At 41.3% G+C, this 20,619-nt stretch overlaps 1 protein-coding gene across 3 annotated transcripts; it reads left to right on the top strand.

Annotated features, from left to right (window-relative positions):
* On the top strand, window positions 1-20,074 carry MS3_00002047 (uncharacterized protein; the record flags this gene model as incomplete). 3 transcript variants are annotated; one of them, XM_051209603.1, is made up of 4 exons in its annotated part: window positions 1-99; window positions 15,912-15,974; window positions 16,035-16,216; window positions 19,534-20,074. In XM_051209603.1, the coding sequence occupies exons 2-4, from the start codon at window positions 15,935-15,937 to the stop codon at window positions 19,948-19,950; spliced, it is 639 nt and encodes a 212-aa protein (XP_051075058.1). In that variant the 5' UTR covers window positions 1-99; window positions 15,912-15,934. The 3 variants fall into 3 exon arrangements, with proteins under 3 accessions (XP_051075058.1, XP_051075057.1, XP_051075059.1); XM_051209602.1 differs by having other exon boundaries at window positions 15,912-16,422; XM_051209601.1 differs by having other exon boundaries at window positions 15,912-16,216; window positions 19,534-19,950.
* Window positions 20,075-20,619: the final 545 nt, after the last annotated feature.

Below are 20,619 nucleotides of genomic sequence, written 5' to 3'. Positions count from 1 at the left end.
GTTTGTATACATTGCCTGATTGACTCGACTTTACGAATTTTGACGGTACTTGATAGACTGGGTTTCCGGTACATCTTTGGTTGCTTTGAAATCGTCCAGGTTGGTTTGTCATGAATTTACTGGATATATGTTTGATCATAGTCAACTGTAATCTATCGTCATTCTTTTATTCGAAATGTTAGGGGCAGTGATTTTTGTACTTGTTGTGATTATACTTGCTTTTGGTACTTATTGCACTAAAAAGCATTCTTGGTCTACTTTAACTAAGAGTTCTTTGGTTAAAGTTTGAAATTTTTTGCTACATTTTGTCCTGGGTACCTGTTTTTAGTCCTTGACTAACACTTGTGTTCACATTGTTATCATTTTTTGTTTTTAAACCTTTTAAATCGAATTACAATGGTTGGTAAGACTCACAAATGTGGGCAACCAAATTGTTTGTTCTCCGTTGAGGAGGGAATGCAGTGTGACGACTGTAAAAAGTGGTATCACAAAATATGTACACGACTAAGTCCGACGGCTTACAAAAGATGCTCGAAGCCTAACTCGCATTGGCTTTGTGTGTTCTGCTGTACGGATAAAAAGGTACTAATACAGGAGGCTATGGGCCTATTGGCTTTGGCCTGCAAGAAAAACGATGGCGGAAGCACTGATAACAGGAGCACTGACGATGAAGAATGTGTCAGTGTAGTAAGTGCTGCTACTGGACTCATTAAACACCTGACTGCGGTTGACGGGAACGTGAAATCTCCGTTGACATTAACGAGAAATGAAGTGTCGCTTGATATTGACATCGGCAGTCATACACCTCTAGTCGAAACAGAAGATCCGGATAAAACTCACCGTTCCACATAGTCCAGGTGTGGCTGTTCTGAGTGGTGACAAATGGACTTCGGTAAGAAGAAAAAAAATAAGAAGAAAAAGGCTGTAGGCAAAACGCAGCTGGTCAGCAAGACATTGGAAGGGACTTTATCAGAAGAAAAATCCTCACCGTGTGAAAAGACATCTCTGAGAGATCAGTCATTTTTCATAAGATAAGAGAATCTTCAGACACTGAATCAAAGGCAAGATTTGAACATGATCTCAATCATATTAAGACATCATTAAGTAAACTACTCCCAGATACAGTTTCAGGAGTTAGTATTTGTAAGCTTTATAGAATAGGAAAAAAGGTGGATTCCGAAAGTCCTCAGAAAAACCGCCTCCTAAAGGTTACATTCAACACGGTGGAAGAAAGGAACCTGGTTCTAAGTAATTCACGTAAACTGATTGGATCCGGAATATATGTCCGTGAGGACCTCAGCCTAGCTGATCGTATTAAGAGAAGAGCTGCAGAAGCGGAAATAAACGAGCGTCGCCGAAACGGTGAAAGAAACCTTGTTCTTAAGGGTTTTCAGATTGTAAAAGTTCGGAGCAAAACGATCCCCAAGCCACTCCGGGTGGCAAGGGAAAGCTCTCCATAGACTTAAAAGTGTGCTACACAAATGCTCGCAGCCTACTAAATAAAATGGCGGAGCTGAAGTCATTGGTGGGTAAAGAAAAACCGGACGTTATCGCTGTCTCGGAAACTTGGTTAACGTCAGAAGTATTAGATAGTGAAATCCAATTGACTGGTTTCATATTCAGTAGGGCTGATAAATTAAACAGAAGGGGAGGCGGGGTTATTGTGTACACGAAAAGTACCCTAACCACAAGATTAGCTGAGACAGTAGCACATGTTTCAGGGATATGTGAACTGTTGAGATGTAAGTTGAAATACCGACTGCAAGATATTGAATTAGTTGTAGTATATCGCAGTCCAGAATGTGTAGCAGATGATTTTATCCTAAGTAAACTTAAGTTTTGGTGTAAAAGTCTTGTAGTAGGCGACTTTAATGCACCACATATAAACTGGGTTAACTTAGAAGTAGGGTCATCCATATCATCGTTCGACTCCAAACTGTTAGAAACCTCGATTGGATTAGCATTATTCCAACACATTAGAGATCCCACAAGATAATACTTAAGAAACTCTTCCCCTCTTTTAGATTTAGTTTTCACACACGGTGATGATGTTGGTCAAGTGGCTTTTCTCCCATCACTTGGGAGAAGTAACCATGCAGTCATCTTATTCAAATTCATGGCTTAGATTGCCTATCAAACAGTTGCGCCGGCCCGTCCTAATATATGGAAGGCAGATATGCAGGCAATTAACTCCGCAGCATCGGCTGAGAACTGGGAAATTGACTCAAAGGCATCAGTACAAGAGGCATGGACTCTATTCAGGCAGTTATACAATCGGGTAACTCAACCATATATACCCTGGACTGTCCCAAAGTGAAAGAAGCACGGACATCCCTGGTTAGGGCGGGATATTCGACGCTTACTAAGACAAAAGAAGAAATGCTGGGATGTTGCCATCCGCCTTGGCACAGCAGGTACGATGGAACACTACAGATCGATAAGAAACGAGTGTATAACTAAAATTCGGGAAGCGCAAAGAAAATATGAAATGCAGCTGGCACAATCTGCACTCAAGCAGCCCAAGAGGATATTCTCGTACATAAACTACAGAACAAGGATTCATCACTGGATTCCCAACCTAATTAAAGTAGGAAGTGAATCTGAAATGATAGAGGAAGATCAGGAAAAAGCTGAGGTTATGGCTGACTACTTTGGGGCAGTTCTCACTCAGGAACCTCTAGAGAAAGAACCAGACCCAATTACAGAGTCAACAAACCAGCTGCTCACCGTGGACTTCGACCAAAACGATGTGCTTAAGGCTCTTAGCACCCTAAACATGGAGAAGTCAACAGGACCAGATGAACTACACCCTAAAATCTTGAGACATATTGCCGAATATATCGCAGCCCCACTGACTGTGATATTCAAAATGTCACTTGACCAAGGTGTGTTACCTATGGACTGGAAGGACGCAGTCGTCACTCCCATACATAAAACTGGTCTACGACAAGTTCCATCAAATTACAGACCCGTAAGCCTCACCAGTGTTGTAATTAAAATACTGGAAAGGATAATCAAACGGACCATAACAGCATTTATGGAAACCAATAACTTGCTGAACATGGCACAACATGGTTTTAGAAAGGGTCTATTTTGTACGACGAACCTCCGTATAGCTAGGGAGCTCTGGATTAATGCGCTAGACAACGGAAACTCAGTGGATGTTGTCTACATAGACTTCAGTAAGGCTTTTGACAAGGTGCCAACTAATAGACTGCTATTGAAGTTGGCAAACCTTGGTATTGCCGGACCTCTTTTAAAATGGATTAAGGATTTCCTAGTAGGTCGTAGGCAAAAAGTAAGAATAAATTCCAAGTGCTCCGTCTGGAGACCAGTACTTAGTGGAGTACCCCAAGGTTCCGTCCTAGGTCCTTTACTTTTTATAATGTACGTTAATGATCTTACAAGTATAGTACAGTCTCCAATGTTATTATACGCTGACGATGTAAAAATTTGGCGAGTAATAACTGGAGAGAAAGACGTATTTACTCTTCAGGCGGACTTAAATAATATGATAAACTGGTCTAAAGAGTGACTAATGCCTATCAACTCGGAAAAGTGTGTCTACATGCACTTGGGGGATTCAAAGGTTAATACGTACAACATAGGGGATGTGTCATTACCCGTAGTCCGGTCTCATGAGGACCTAGGGGTGACAGTGAGCAATGATCTTAAGACGACGGCCCATTGCCGGGAGGTCGCAGTTAAGGGGTTTCGAACCCTCTGGGCTTTAAAAAGGACATTCACTAAGCTTGATACTACCATGTTCACCACATTATACACATCCTTAGTGAGAACTAAGTTAGAGAACTGTGTTCAGGCTGCAAGCCCCTGTTTAAAAAGTGACTCAGGCATACTAGAAAAGGTACAAAGGGCAGCTACGCGTGCAATTCCGGAACTCCGGGGTTTATCATATAAAGAGCGGCTTGAAAAACTGAACCTCTTTACTCTGTCCTATCGCAGACTAAGGGGAGATCTAATATTGATGTACAGAATACTGAGAAATGATTTCGGACCTAACTTATTCTCTCTCTTTCTTCCCACTAGATCGGGACACCTCAGAGGACATAGCAGGCGAGTAGAAAAGCCAAGAACGAACAAAATACCCGTGGCATACAGGTTTTCACACCGAGTCATCAATACTTGGAACCTGCTGCCTGAAGCAGTGGTATCCGCACCTTCAATTGACTCTTTCAAGAGAAGACTGGACACTCACAGAAGCATACTAGAAAAGGAATAACATAGGCCATAGGCCTTCTGTCCTTACTACACAAATCTGAATCTGTACGTAGTGGTTCAAGCTGTTCAGTAGATTACTCCAAGCTCCCAATTTTCGGGAAAATTTGGAACATTTTGGAGAAATCTTGCGGAAGACACTATACTAAACTTTGAGGAAATGTCACAAGAACCACAAAATTTTCCCAAAGGTGGGAGCTTGGGACTTTTTACGAGTTTCACTCTTAGGTTAGTGTTGGGACTAAGCTTAAGTAGGTGTTTAAGAGGATGTCCAGAAGTCTTAAGGATACTGTAAGCCATTACAAGGTCACCTCTAAGACGCCTATACTCTAATGGGTAAAGGTTTAGTGATTGGAGGCGCTCTTCATAAGGTTTAAATCTGAGTCTTCGAACTGATTTCGTGGCTCGCGGTTGGATACGTAGAGCTGACACATTCAACCGTTTGAAATTCCAGCGCCTGTTGTTAGTGGGATATCTTAGCTCAGTTTTGCTGACAAAACTGAAAGCTATAACAGCGTGATCGCTTCCCCCCAGGGGAGCCAGGATTGAGAGGTTGTCAACTAGAAATCCTTCGTCTGTAAATACACAATCTAAGCGCGATGGTGTCTGACTTTCTCCAACGAGTTGCCGACTTCACATTTTCGTGTAATCCCAAATTCTCAATGAGGTTGAAGAACCGAGCTTCAGTTGAGTTTTCACCTCCAATATACGTATGTTCCGCGAAATTGACTCTAGGGAGATTGAAGTCCCCCAGAATCAGGATATGAGTGAAACCGAGACGCGTAGAGCGGGATAGTCCTTCCAGCATACGACTGTCATACTCGATGTCAGCAGTGGGCTTCCTATATATGACTCCGACTAGGCACCTCAAAGTAGTAGACAATCTTACAGAGCACCATAATAACTCATCAAGATTGTTAAACTCATGGTTGTGAACTTGGTATACCTCCAAGCAAGATCGTATGTATACGGCTACTCCACCTCCAATTCCTGTTTTTCTGTCGTTGCGTAACAAAGACATCCCAGGTGTTGCTAGCTCCTGGTCCGAGAATTGAGAAGATACCCAAGTTTCAGATATTCCTATCAGATGAACCTTATTAGCATTACTAAATTCACGTAGCTCATCCATTTTATTTGGAAGACTCGCGGCGTTCATGTATAAGCAGTTTATGCTTTCAATTTGAAACGTGTGAACTTCTCCTTCCTGTTTGTCTGTATGAGCCTTATGTGAATTAACAGGTAGTCTACCTATATAAGGTTTGTCGAGTTGGTAGGCGCTGACGTTTACACGTCTTTTTTATAAACAAGACAATCCACAAGTGGAATGGTCAGCTCCATCTTGCCTTTGTGTTTGGTCCTAGCTTCATATGGCCTGTCCGGGTGGTGCATATGGATTCCAGTTGGCAACCGATGTCTGTTGACACGAAATGCTTCCAGTTGCAGCCGCCATATGAGAGGATGGGAAAGTTATCCTCATTAGCCGCGGTCTAGAATCACCGTCCTTCTTGGCTAGTCTCGTCACATGTTGGGCCAGTATGTTTTTGAACCTCAAGGACTGCTTGATGAATTTCCATTCCCTAATTATCAGAGTTTGCTTGACTAGGGTTCGTGTTTTCCGGTACACCTTGCACGATTATATTTCTTCCGCGGAAAAACTTCTCACGAGATTCTTTAGGGATGTTCCGGATGAGATTGCGCTCAGAATACAGTGTATCGGGCAGTATTCTTACGTTCCCATCGGATTTCAGTAAATGACTAGCTAGCAGGATATCCTCTACGTCAGTAGCATTCTTAAGTGTTACACGAAGTAGCCTTGGGTGATTTTGATGCTTACATTCCTTTCCCCGAGTGAGCCGTGTGATCGTCAGAGGCTGTAATCTAGGAACTTCAAGCTTCTTATTTAATTCACCCCAGAGCATCCTGTCATTTTTGTCCTGCAAACTGAGAGGAAGGTCAGGGTTGTCTATGAGGTTCATGATTATGAGAGAGTCATCACGAACCGTTATTATTTTCCCAGGTTTTCCAGTGTATTCTAGTTAAGCACCTTGTTGTTTGGAGGTCGAAGTACGTTTCTGAATCTCAGGCTCTTTGATGACCGGACGGACGGACGGCGTCACCGTCTAAGCTGAATATTCCAAGTGTTGTACGGAAACCAACTGGCGACTTGGTAGCACAGTCTACCCCCAAGAATGTCCGTCCGGTCATAAATAATATAGTAAGGCATGTGCGACTACCAAATTCTTTCAGATGAAAATGTACAATTATAGTTTTTGTTTCTATTCTGTAATCCATCTTCTTATAGACAACAACTCCGTATTTCATCATTGTAAAATTTTTACCAATAAAATAGAGCTCCCTAACCATATTAATACATTTGAATGAATATTTTGACAGAAACTGGGCGCTGAGAACATAGAAGACATTATTTATATAAAATTATATTCGAATTAATCTCAGTGATTGAAATTTAAATAATTACCCTGAATAAGTCCAGACACGTATGTTCGACGAAACGTTAGAATTACTTAAATTTCAATCACTGAGATTAGTTCGAACATAATTTTACACAATTAATGTCACGTATTAATATATGTTGAATAAAGGGTTAATAAATAACAAGTCTTGTATAAGTACCAAAGCAAAGCTGACCTAAGCATTTATGCATCAAAATTTCTGGGTATAACAAGATGATCTTTGATTTAATGTGAATATGATAATTAGCATCTCAACAACTTATAAATAAATTAATCATACTTATTTTACACTTACAAAACGGATCTACATATAGTCAAAGCCTTACATGTGTTTACATAATATAAACTTCAAATAAATCATTTATATTGTATATAACAAGTGATTTCTTCTTTCCTTAAATTGAGTCACTGAGTTTAAGGTATCAATATTCTGAAGTACACTAAAGTTTGAACATAATAGTGGAGACTTCCAACTAATTCTTGATGAACAGAACAATGATCAACATATTTTCTTATAAAGATGATGGCTGAAACAAACTCTGATATTCATTTACTGAATAATCAGCATTGTGTGTTAAAGATAGATAAATAAGTCACTCAGATTGTTCTTGAATTATTATCTCATGATACAGAGAAATACTTATATAATGTTGAGAGTGACTTGAGTTAGAAACTCCAACTCATGAAATTTAAAAGTAATAGTTCATTTGCTTGAGGAATGTGTTGAAAATTGTCCATTCGTATTATCATTATAATCCAAACAAATTTCTGTTCAAGATATAACCCCCATCTGTAAATTTTAACTTTGAATCGTTGATTCAGTCATAGAACCTCACGATCAACAGAGTCGAATGCCACCTTAAGGTCGAGAAATACTACTATTGTGGGGCGTCTGAATGTGTGTCTGTGTTCTAGAACCTGACGTAGTGTGAATATCTGATCTATACAACCACGTCCAAGTCGGAAACCTGGTTTTCTCTAGTCTGCTCTTCACGAGTTTTAGTTAGGCGTCGAAGTATTATTGAAGCTAATATTTTAGACACTATATTAGTCAAACTGATTCCTCTTTGATTGTCACAAGAGGACTTTTGTCCTTTCTTATAGACTGGCACAATCAGTGATTGAGACCAGTCAAATGGGATTACGTCCAGTTCCCAAATTCTACCTAAGACCTCAGTTAATCTCACTGCTAATACTGGACCACCATCTTTAAAAATCTCAGGAGTAAACCTGTCAGGGCCTGCTGCTCTCCTTCGCCTCAGATTTTCGATAGCTTTTTCAACTTCGTAAAGAGACGGAGGACCTACATTAACTTGCCATTCAGGTTGACTGGAGATCGTGGGAAACCGAAGTGTGGCTGAAGGCCAGTTGAACTGATCCCTAAAGTGTTCTGCCCATCGATCCAATCTCCTGGATTGGGAATGTATAATATGTCCATCTTTCTCTGAGTGTTTCGCTAACAGTCGGTTTCCTAATACCGGTTTCCTTAATAAGTCTGAACAATTTTCTGCTATTACCTATTGCCGCTGCCTTTTCCATCTCTCTTGCTTTTGCTACCCACAACTGTTCACGATCATTGCGTAGACTTTTTGTCAGCTTGCGCTTAAGCTGACACCGCTCTTCATTATGTTCAGAGCCAGGCGGAATGAGTTTCCGAGCATCTATCAGTGCGATAGATGCTGCTGATATCCAGTGTTTCTCCCTAACCTTCTGGTTTACCTTACTAGCAGATATCACTGTTGTTTCCACAGCTTTTCGGATATCATTCCATGCTGCCTCGGGGTGGGCATCACCTATATGACTGCCTAACTGTTTTCCTAGTTGTTCCTGAAATATACTCTTAGCTTGACTATCATTAATTAGACCCCTGAGAGGTTTTCTTGCAGTGTCTTTCCTACGTCCAGTAAGACGCAGACATACGCGCTCGTACTAGAGCATGATCTGAATCTAAGCATTTGCTCGAGAATGAGCGAAAGTCTTCTATCGAGCCGCTCCATCGGTGGCTGATAGCGATGTGATCTATTTGGGTCCAACGTTGGGACGAATTAGTGGGTCACCATGTTAAAAGATGTTTTTCCTTATGCTTAAAGTTAGTATTTGCAAGGAACAGGCGGTTATCTGAGCATAGCTGCAACAGACGGTCGCCATTATCCGTTCTTCGAGCCACGATGCTATAAGACCCACTCAGGTGTCTTTCCCTATCGCTTAGTTTACCTATTTCAGCATTAAAGTCACCGGCCACTATTACTACATCCGAGCGCCTAGCTTTTAGGAGGTCGGAGAGCTTTCTGTAAAACTCATCTTTTACATCATCTGCGCCGCAGTCAGTGGGAGAATAGGCAGAGACGACGAAGAGGCAACGACGAGTGTCCCTATCTTTTCGGATCCTTACTGTTCCGTTCAGTCGGACAGCGCACAAACGACTGTCTACTGGGATCCAGTCTAAGAGAGCTAGATCTGCCCTAGGACTTAACGCTATACTTACGCCGGCGAGGCCACGGGAAACAAAATCTGGGCTTCCAGATACACGAAGTGTGAATCGAGTCGGTTCTTTATTTTGGCATGGTGAGGTCAAATGAATGACGCTACTCGGATCCTGTATGCGCGTTTCGGAGATGGCGCGGGATTTTAAAGTCCTAGCTAAGGAAGCCTGCTGTCCTATTTGGCAGTGTTCGGACGTTAAAAGCTCCTACGTGTAGTTTAGAGCGTGGTTTCTGGAGATCAGGAATAATGTTCCCCGTACTCGAATCGTTTGCCCTAGCGGTGCGAGATGATAAAGAGACGTGAGAAGGGTTAGCCATGGAGATAAGAGAGGTATTAGGCGGTGTAGGAAGAATTTGAATGCGACCAACTTCGTCTCGTGTGCTGTTACGGGTATGTGGGCTTATATCACTTCCTGGCTGAACACAACGTGGAAGGGTATTTCTTGAGGAACCTGAAAAAGAAATCGGATTGTTGGCCTTAACACCTGAGAACGTGACCGCTGAGCCCAAGGGACAACTGTTTGAGGCCGGTCGCGGTCAGCCTTCTCGTGGAAGGTTTTTAATGTGTTAGCTCCGTTCTTCAAAGGGCCTTACCGCCGGAGACGGAAATCGGTAAGGTAAGGTGTGACATTTTTAAGGTCGACCTTTTCTAACTCCACCCCTCCTTGTGGGAAGGCTGCATCGCTGCAGATGCTGGTTGTATGAGGGAAACACCTTACTGCTGTCACACCCCTCTACAGTCAGCAGTACGACTTCGCCCTCAGACCTTGAGTTGCTGCTTTTAGTCTTACCGTTCTCCAATCGACCTGCCTGGCATGGTAGAACCTACAGGTACATATGTTCCGGCCAATATAGCTCGGTTGGGTCATCACGATAGGCAATCCTGACCACTGCGTCAAGGTAGAAGCTTCGGTCGGGACCAAATAAAATGGGTGAGCTATGTGAACTTAGTAATGCTAATAAGGTTCATCTGATAGGAATATCTAACTCCGCCTGGAGTCCCTCCGAAGGCTACTGCCGGTCCCAAGCCCGGATAAAGGAGGAGGGTTGGGCATAGGGTTAGCGTCCCCATTCCGTTAAAAACTAACTCGCTAAAAAATGCTAACCAGAAAAAATTATTCAAACATTTTTAACTCTGCCCTGGGAGTCAGAAGGTCTTCATTTAGAAGAATTATGACGCCTCATGATGAAAGCCGAATTCCTTCGGAAGTTACGAGGCCGATGCCCCTTCTGACAACCAGAGCGACCATTTATTTAGGTACATGGAATGTTCGTACAATGTGGGACACCGGGAGAGCTTTCCAAATCGCTGCGGAAATGAGAAGATACAACATAGAGGTGCTTGGGATCAGTGAAACACATTGGACGCAAGTTGGACAACAACGACTAACTTCAGGAGAGCTTCTGTTATACTCCGTCCATGAAGAAGAAAATGCCCCACATACACAAGGAGTTGCATTGATGCTGTCCAAACAAGCGCAAAATGCGCTTATAGGATGGGAATCTCATGGACCAAGGATCATCAAAGCCTCCTTCAAAACAAAGAAAGAAGGCATTTCAATGAACATCATCCAATGCTACAATGAAGACGCTAAAGATCAATTCTACAATAGGCTGCAGTCAATCGTCGAGAAGTGCCCAAAAAAGGACCTGACTATTCTGATGGGAGATTTCAACGTCAAGGTTGGAACGGACAACACTGGATATGAAGACATCATGGGACGACACGGACTTGGAGAAAGAAAGGAAAATGGTGAGAGATTTGCAAACCTATGTGTCTTCAATAAACTGGTCATAGGTGGCACCATATTCCCACATAAACGCATACACAAAACCACATGGACTTCACTGAATCACTCTACACAATACCAAATCGACCATATTTGCATCAACAAAACGTTAAGGAGGACTATAGAGGACGTGAGAACCAAGAGAGGAGCTGATATAGCATCAGATCATCACTTGCTGGTCACCAAGATGAAATTGAAACTCAAGAAGCAGTGGACCATGGGGCGGACAATATCACAAAAGTTCAATACGGCCTTTCTTCAGGATACTAACAAACTCAACGAATTCAAGATAGTCCTCAGCAATAAGTTCCAGGCCTTTCATGATCTACTCAATGGAGAAGGAACTACTGTGGAGAGCAACTGGAAGGGGATCAAAGAGGCAATCACTTCAACATGTCATGAGGTCCTGGGTCACAAGAAGCACCATCACAAGGAATGGATCACTGTTGATACACTGGATAAGATTCAAGAAAGGAGGAACAAGAAAGCAGCAATCAATACCAGCCGAACAAGAGCAGAAAAAGCCAAGGCACAAGCTGAATACACAGAAGTAAACAAACAAGTAAAGAGAAGCATCAGAACCGACAAACACAAATATGTGGAAGATTTAGCAACGACGGCGGAAAAGGCTGCAAGAGAGGGAACATGAGACAACTGTATGACACGACAAAGAAACTCTCTGGAAATTGCCGCAAACCAGAACGACCAGTCAAAAGCAAGGAGGGCGAGGTAATCACCAACATTGAAGAGCAACAAAACAGGTGGGTAGAACACTTCAAAGAACTCTTGAATCGACCAGCTCCACTGAACCCACCGAACATCGAAGCAGCACCCACTGACCTCCCAATCAATGTTGGCCCACCAACAATTGAAGAAATCAGCATGGCCATCAGACAAACCAAGAGTGGCAAAGCAGCAGGACCACACAACATTCCAGCAGAGGCACTGAAAGCAGACGTAGCGGCAACTGCAAGGATGCTCCACATTCTCTTCAATAAGATTTGGGATGAGGAACAAGTACCAAAAGACTGGAAAGAAGGACTCCTGATCAAAATACCGAAGAAAGGCGATCTCAGCAAGTGTGATAACTACAGAGGCATCACTCTTCTGTCAATACCGGGAAAAGTCTTCAACAGGGTATTGTTAAACAGGATGAAGGACTGCGTAGATGCCCAACTTCGTGACCAACAGGCAGGATTCCGTAAGGATAGATCGTGTACAGACCAAATCGCAACTCTACGGATCATTGTGGAACAATCAATTGAATGGAATTCATCACTCTACATCAACTTCATTGACTATGAAAAAGCATTTGACAGCGTGGACAAAACAACATTATGGAAGCTTCTTCGATACTACGGCGTATCTCAGAAGATAGTCAATATCATACAGAGTTCGTATGATGGATTACACTGCAAAATCGTGCGTGGAGGACAGTTGACAAAGTCGTTCGAAGTGAAGACCAGTGTTAGGCAAGGTTGCTTACTCTCACCCTTTCTCTTTCTCCTGGTGATCGACTGGATCATGAAGACGTCAACGTCTGAAGGGAAGCACGGGATACAATGGACATCTAGGATGCAGTTGGACGATCTAGACTTCGCAGATGATCTGGCTCTTCTATCGCAAACGCAACAACAAATGCAGGAGAAGACGAACAGTGTAGCAGCAGCCTCAGCAGCAGTAGGTCTCAATATACACAAAGGGAAAAGCAGGATTCTCCGATACAACACTGCATGCACCAATCCAATCACAATTGACGGGGAAGATTTGGAAGATGTAAAAACCTTTACGTATTTTGGCAGCATCATTGATGAATAGGGTGGATCCGATGCAGATGTGAAGGCGCGGATCGGCAAAGCAAGAGCAGCATATTTACAACTGAGGAACATCTGGAACTCAAAGCAACTGTCAACGAACACCAAGGTCAGGATTTTCAATGCAAATGTCAAGACAGTTCTACTGTATGGGGCAGAAACCTGGAGAACTACGAAAGCCATCATCCAGAAGATACAGGTGTTTATTAACAGTTGTTTACGCAAAATACTTCAGATCCATTGGCCGGACACTATTAGCAACAACGTACTGTGGGAGAGAACAAAACAGATCCCAGCGGAGGAAGAAATCAGGAAGGAGCGCTGGAAGTGGATAGGACACACATTGAGGAAAGCACCGAACTGCGTCACAAGACAAGCCTTCACATGGAATCCTCAAGGCCAAAGGAAAAGAGGAAGACCAAAGAACACATTACGCCGAGAAATGGAAATAGACATGAGAAAAATGAACAAGAATAGGATGGAACGAGAAAAGAAGGCCCAGGACAGAGTGGGTTGGAGAATGCTGGTCAGCGGCCTATGCTCCATTGAGAGTAACAGGCGTAAGTAAGTAAGTAAGTAAGATAGAAATATCTGAAACTTGGGTATCTTCTCAATTCTCGGACCAGGAGCTAGCAACACCTGGGATGTCTTTGTTACGCAACGACAGAAAAACAGGAATTGGAGGTGGAGTAGCCGTATACATACGATCTTGCTTGGAGGTATACCAAGTTCACAACCATGAGTTTAACAATCTTGATGAGTTATTATGGTGCTCTGTAAGATTGTCTACTACTTTGAGGTGCCTAGTCGGAGTCATATATAGGAAGCCCACTGCTGACATCGAGTATGACAGTCGTATGCTGGAAGGACTATCCCGCTCTACGCGTCTCGGTTTCACTCATATCCTGATTCTGGGGGACTTCAATCTCCCTAGAGTCAATTTCGCGGAACATACGTATATTGGAGGTGAAAACTCAACTGAAGCTCGGTTCTTCAACCTCATTGAGAATTTGGGATTACACGAAAATGTGAAGTCGGCAACTCGTTGGAGAAAGTCAGACACCATCGCGCTTAGATTGTGTATTTACAGACGAAGGATTTCTAGTTGACAACCTCTCAATCCTGGCTCCCCTGGGGGGAAGCGATCACGCTGTTATAGCTTTCAGTTTTGTCAGCAAAACTGAGCTAAGATATCCCACTAACAACAGGCGCTGGAATTTCAAACGGTTGAATGTGTCAGCTCTACGTATCCAACCGCGAGCCACGAAATCAGTTCGAAGACTCAGATTTAAACCTTATGAAGAGCGCCTCCAATCACTAAACCTTTACCCATTAGAGTATAGGCGTCTTAGAGGTGACCTTGTAATGGCTTACAGTATCCTTAAGACTTCTGGACATCCTCTTAAACACCTACTTAAGCTTAGTCCCAACACTAACCTAAGGGATAACACCCAGAAATCGGAGATACAACATAGCAGAACGGACTGTAGACACAACTTCTACTCCTTAGGAGTTGTCAGATGCTGGAATTCGCTGCCGGCCGAGCTAGTCCAAGCGACTTCCCAGGAGTCCTTTAAGAGGCGACTCGATTTATTCTTATGGTCTAAGGATAGCATCATACTATGATTTATTAATTTCCGTTTCCTCTTTTATCGTTAACAAATCCATGTTCTTGCCTGGAGATTAAGTGTATAAACTTACGTATTTTATGGTGGTTTATGGACACTAGTTTCATTTCTGAAACTAATTTTGCAAAGCAGCAGAGCATTTTCTGTTACAAATGTTTTCTGTGTCACGAGGGTTTCAAGTTGTTGATGTGATGTATAATCCATATTCCTTTCTCTCCTGGAATTTATATATGCATATGTATAACCTTTCACATACGTGTTTCCGTAGATTTCAAAAGCGTACTGGCTCACCGTTATTTTATTAGTTGGTCGACTATTAGTTGCTGATTTCCTTTTTCCCGAAGAACAAAGTGCTGAAATTATAGTGGATAATAGTTACCGTTGCTTTCGTGTAAGACAATGTGGTATCACACAGTTGTGGGTTATACAGAAAGATTCACCTACGAAGTCTTTGTGCCTAGTGGTGATGAGTCACCAGTGCCAACAGTTTGCGACCTTGGCACATGAAAATAAACAGCCGAAGTAATGTACTATGTATTTGTGAGGCACTATGTTTACTACTAGACAGATAATGAATTTCTTTCCTAAGGACTTCAGAAAATTTGCTTAGACTATTCAATTCAAGTGAACAATACTCAAGAGGTTAATTGTATACTATTGGTTTACCCTAATTTTAGTCAGAAGTAAATTAAAACATATGATCTGATGATTTGAAACATTTTTTCAACTGTGCTTTGGTGTATGCTACTTATGCTGACGGGTAGAATTAGTATGTAGCAGCAATCGAAAGTGGAGTGCCTGGTTGGCAGCAGATTGAAATAAAAAGAACAGGAGAGGAAACAGAGGAGTTGTAATAAAAACAATTGGTAGAATCGTGAAGTATGTGAAGGATAAATGAAGGAAGATTTGCGGATAATGTACTTATTGTATGATTTTCATGTTTTATGAACGCATTCTGTAGTTTTGCACTGAATAATAAATAGGTTTTCCTCACTTGAGTTCTCGTTTACCACGATACCATCCCTGTCTTATATGGAATAATAATTGTAGCTCACTTTCCCACTTTTAGTGTTCGATATTCATACTTCTCCTAAGTGTTTTGTTTTCTACAAAGAAGGGTAAGATAACCCTTAAACCTCTGATTAGCCATTTGTTATTTTTGACTTTTAAGATATCTCAGCACAAGATTTAGGAACTGTTTGTTCAGCCATATAGACTCTGTGTTATGAGATTTCTCAAAAAATAATACTTAAGAGGGATGTATAATCTTCTTATGAAAGGCTGATTTATTTGAAATGAAAACTGAGTAAAATACGTCATACAATTTACATGAATAATCTTTTTACGCTCTTCATATATATTTGTATGACGACGTACTCAAAATCATAAGGGTAACTCATCTGGAAATATTAGTGCCGTTTCGGCAGCCATTAGCAACCATAATAGGGTATTGTACACTTTATTCCTATCTGTAACTTATTTTTAGGATATGATTGGTTGTTTTGGATAATGTCTGATGTGTTCAGGGATGAATTCAACGCGGATACAAGTAATATCTATTTAAAAACCACTGCTCTCATACAACATATATTATCTGCTACACATGAAGAAGAGCAGGAGTTAAAATTATCAGGTGATCGGGCAGCTCAACTACGAGAAGTCAATAACAAGTTACGTGAACGCGTTACGAACGATGAGAAGCAGGTGGATTGTATGATATCTAGATTACAGACCGTGAAGCGGACAATCGAAGAGTTACGTGCTTCTATTGAGAAATCTAAATCAATTAAAGTGGGTTTAAATAGCTTGTAAGAATGATGCATTATAAATCGGCATTATTTTCTAGATGTGATTTTCATAAAAATCCTGGTGTTTATAACTTTACAGTCCTAATTAAAGTCTGAACTAATAGTGCGTCTTCTCACTTCAGTTCAATAGGTCAAGAAACTAATATCTACTATCGGTTTTACTTAGTCACAGTCACAACGTTGAACCTGGTACGTACATACATTGGTTTATGACGCGAATTCCTGGAGTAATAGATGTAGTAACAGTATCAATGGTAATAATAATAATAGGCATCGTAGATACGACTCAAAAAGAAAATGTAAATTAGCGAAATAAAAACAAAAATAAGTTGTGAGGAACTTATAATGTTAGGATTCGGGTTAGTCAAAGAATAAATGCACCTGTGTTGTTCCAAACGATTTTGAGCCATGCCATTCACAATCACAAAGACTCCAACCAGTTAGTCCATAACTATTCACAACGCTAAGCCCGGTTGGCAGTGGAATAATGCCATGTTTGGTTTGGCTACCCCTGGCTTTCTTCCAACCTTCTGCTCCAGAAAACCACCCGAGGTAGGCAGTGGTTAGGCATACGTAACACCTCATAACCACCTCAGGTGACGAAGACTTACTAACTCATCGATCGATTTTCCGTCTTTATCTAGAACTCTATTCCTAACTCAGTCATTGCTTACTCCGTGGTTCCAAAATACGCTAGCAGTCCTTCGTAGATACCTATAGTAGTCGTATACCAATAACCTACAAACATTCTCTATTCTTAATGACCATTTTTCACACCTATAAATTAGGACGGAGCAAACTGTCAAGCAGTAAACTCGTCCTTTGTTTGGAAGACGAATATCTCGCCTACACCACTATTTGATGCAAAACTTCAAAAAACCAATCGAGCCTTCAAAATTTGTGCCAACTTTTCGTCACACACCAGACCATCAGCACTGATGGGGATTCCGGTATAAGTGGTGGTCGACACACTCGATTACTTCACTCTCTATCACTAATTCAGACGCAGATGCAAGCCAATCCTGAAGTAAAATTTTGCATTTGGAGGAAGAAAACCGCATCCCGAACATGCTAGCATGTTTGCATAAGGTGGACGGTAAAATGCTTTTTGTTAGCGTCTTCGCCATACAGAACTATATCATCTTCGTACTACAGGTCAACAAGTAAACCTCCTGATAGATCAACTTTGGAAAGTCATGATATGGAAGTATTACCTTTAAAAGCATTCCTATGACAAAATTAAATGAAAATGAGGGAAGCGGACAATCTTGACGAACACTACTTGAAGTGATCAACTTCCATAAAATTTCGCCATAAGCTCTGACTCAAGCATTAGTGTTCGAATAGAGAGTCTGTACAGTGTTAACGTGCTTCCAGTTGATTGGTCACTGGCTAGTAACTAATTTTTTGTCAGGTCCTTAGTGCAGATCGATCAGATTGCAATGTGAATACATCTCAGTCCTAGAAAAGGTCAGTTGCAGCCCGGATAGCTCCGTGGTAACATCTGAGTGTGAGGTTGTGTGACATGGAATCGAATCCCCCAGGGAGCATTGCTTTCCGCGGGATTACAGTTGCACCTTAATGACGAGTGTCGAATGGCACAAAACGTGGGTTTCCTATCGACTGCACCCAAACACCTTACGTTAATGCACTTCTTTAGTATCCCTTTCAATGACAACTACTGCCATAGTATCTCGATCAACGGAACCGAACGCCACCCTAAGGTCAAGAAATAAAACTTGTTGGATATCCAGAAGTATGCCTGTTCCAGAACCTCCCGAAGGGTAAATATTTGGTCTATACATCCACATCCAGGTTTGAAGTCGATCTGGTTTTTTCGGGTTCGCTACTCACGAACTCTACTTAGACGTCAAAGTGTTATCGAGACTAATATTTTAAACACTATATTGGTTAAACTGATTCCTCTGTGATTATCACAAGATTTTTGTTCTTATAAACTGAGATGATCAGTCAGATGAGATTTCATCCATTTCCCAGATTCTAGCGAAGATCTCAGTTGATTTGACTGCTGAAACTGGACCATCATCCTTAAAAGATCTCAAGGATTAGTCCATCAAGTCCTGTTGCCCTCTCTGGCTTTAGATTGCTTATAGTATTTCCAACCTCACTAAGAGTTGGAGAACTTACATCAGTTTGCCATTCATGTTGCATGAAGATAGTGGGTAACTGTGTCAGTCAGTCAGCTTCAACGTAGGTCTAGGCACATATATTCATCAGTCCAAGTTGAAGTGTGACGAAAGGCCTATCGAACTGTTCTCCAAAGTGTTCTGCTTATCGGTTTAATCTTCTGGATTGAGAACGAATAATGGTCCCGTCTTTTTCCGAAACAGTTTCACTGACAGCCGTATTCCTTGCTTCGGTTTGGGCACCCGGGCAATATCACAGCCCTCACACAAATTAAATTAGATTTTTGTGGCGTATATGTATCTGTATTCCTAAAACCCGTTTCCTTGATAAGTCTGAACAGTTGTCTGCTATTGCCTACCATTGCTCACGATCATTACGTAGGTTTCTAACCAGCCTACGTTAAGGCTGCCTCCACTCCTCGTCGTTTTTTGAGCAAGACGGGATGAATTTCCAAGAATCTATCAGTTCTGTAGACACCGCTGAAATCCACTGGTTTTCCTAGCCTTTTGGTTTAAGTTACTGGTAGATATCACTGCTGTTTCCACAGCTTTGTGGATGCCATACACAATAACCTCGAATCGGTGTTCATCTTGTTCTGATAATTAAGTGTGGCAACTTAAACCAATGCATACATGTGCCTGGTCCTACGTTGCAACTCACTGACCTCGAAATGGATATCATTTTGACGGTTGACTAGTTTCTTCTCCAGTTGTTCCTGAAATATGTTCTTTTTTTTTCATGATCAATTTGTACTCTAAGGAGTTTATTCGCTGTGGCTTCTCTACGTCCAGTAAGATACGTGGCCGAATTAGAGCATAATCCGAGCATAAACATATGCTTCAGACAATATAGCTCGGTTGAGTCGCCACGATAAACAAGACCGACCACCACATCTAAGTAGCAACTGTAGTCGGGTTCATTTGACGTAATTATCGTAAATAAAAATTGCGGTACGTCATATCTTAGTTCTCCAGTGGAAACAAAACAAACACAACTAAAAAATGAGCTTCATTTTACATTACTGATCAACGTACTTGCCAAAACTTAATTGCAAATTTAACGGTATTATTTTACAACCATTGTACCTATCACACGTGTGCTTTATACTTTTCAACTAAACCGCATATAAATTTGGTTTGCTTGTCCTCCTAGATCGCTTATTTGAAACAAATTGAATCTGAAAATCCTCCTGAAGATTCATTTTTCCCATGTGAATTCGAAAATTCTACACTGATGCAAGTTTATAAAATGATCCAACCATTCGAACGCCTACTTGGAATTCAAATACAGAAAACGCACTCTGGGCTACTACAGTTGCTATTTCATGGTTGTTCAGAAGCGCTGGTTAGTAGTGATGAAGTAATTGTATGCTGTTGTCAACTTCGTATAGTAAATACTAATCGCTTTGAAGTCGTGTTGTGTGATCCACCCGTACCGGATCTAGAAAGGCTTGTAAACCACCTGAATTGGACTGAAGATATACGGAGTTTTATTATTGTATTAAGACAACGTTTTTGTCGTTACTTTGAATTAGCTGCAGCAGTTTCGAATAAATTAAGCTCTGAATGACTAATGTGTTAATGAGCATTCTGACAATGTACTCTGATGAACCTTTGCTATGCATGAATTTGTCATAATTTATGTTCATCTTGCGCTTATATCTTATAAAAAGTATATATATATATATAATCTATGTGATTATTTTTTCCCAGCCGCGCAACCACGTGAAATTGGAAATAATAATAGTTCGTTTGGTATGAAAATCCGCTTACGGTTAGCCATGGAAGTAGTTGGTTTATAAATAAGTGTAAAAAGTTGGACTATTTGTTTTTTAGCGGTGAAAATTTGAATCAATCGCTCCTTTCACTGTTAAAACTCAACAAAGTATCTGCTATTTAGACGGAACTGGGACCTGTAGCTTAACATCTGTGACTAAATGTCTTAACAAACGTTCTGTTGGATTGGAAGGCTTTTCTCTGGGTTAAAATAGTTAAGCAGAGATAATTAAACTCATGAAACAACGATGATTCAGAAGCGTGTGAAGAAAATATCCCACAAACAATTCAAATCCAGAATAATCAAAAACGCTTGGCGAACTATTCTTGGAATTTTCGATCTTAATAGAAGTTGTGTAATACGAAGTAGATATAGACACATGACTGGAATTTCCTCTAGAACTAATGCTGTCTATGAACTACTAACTGTGGAGACCATAGGCGATAAAGCTCAAGACCGGTG

This window comes from Schistosoma haematobium, chromosome 1, assembly GCF_000699445.3.
Source record: "Schistosoma haematobium chromosome 1, whole genome shotgun sequence".
NCBI classification, from domain to species: Eukaryota; Metazoa; Platyhelminthes; class Trematoda; order Strigeidida; family Schistosomatidae; genus Schistosoma; species Schistosoma haematobium.
The sequence above is the reverse complement of the archived record's forward strand: the minus strand, read 5'-3'. Positions and strand labels throughout refer to the sequence as shown.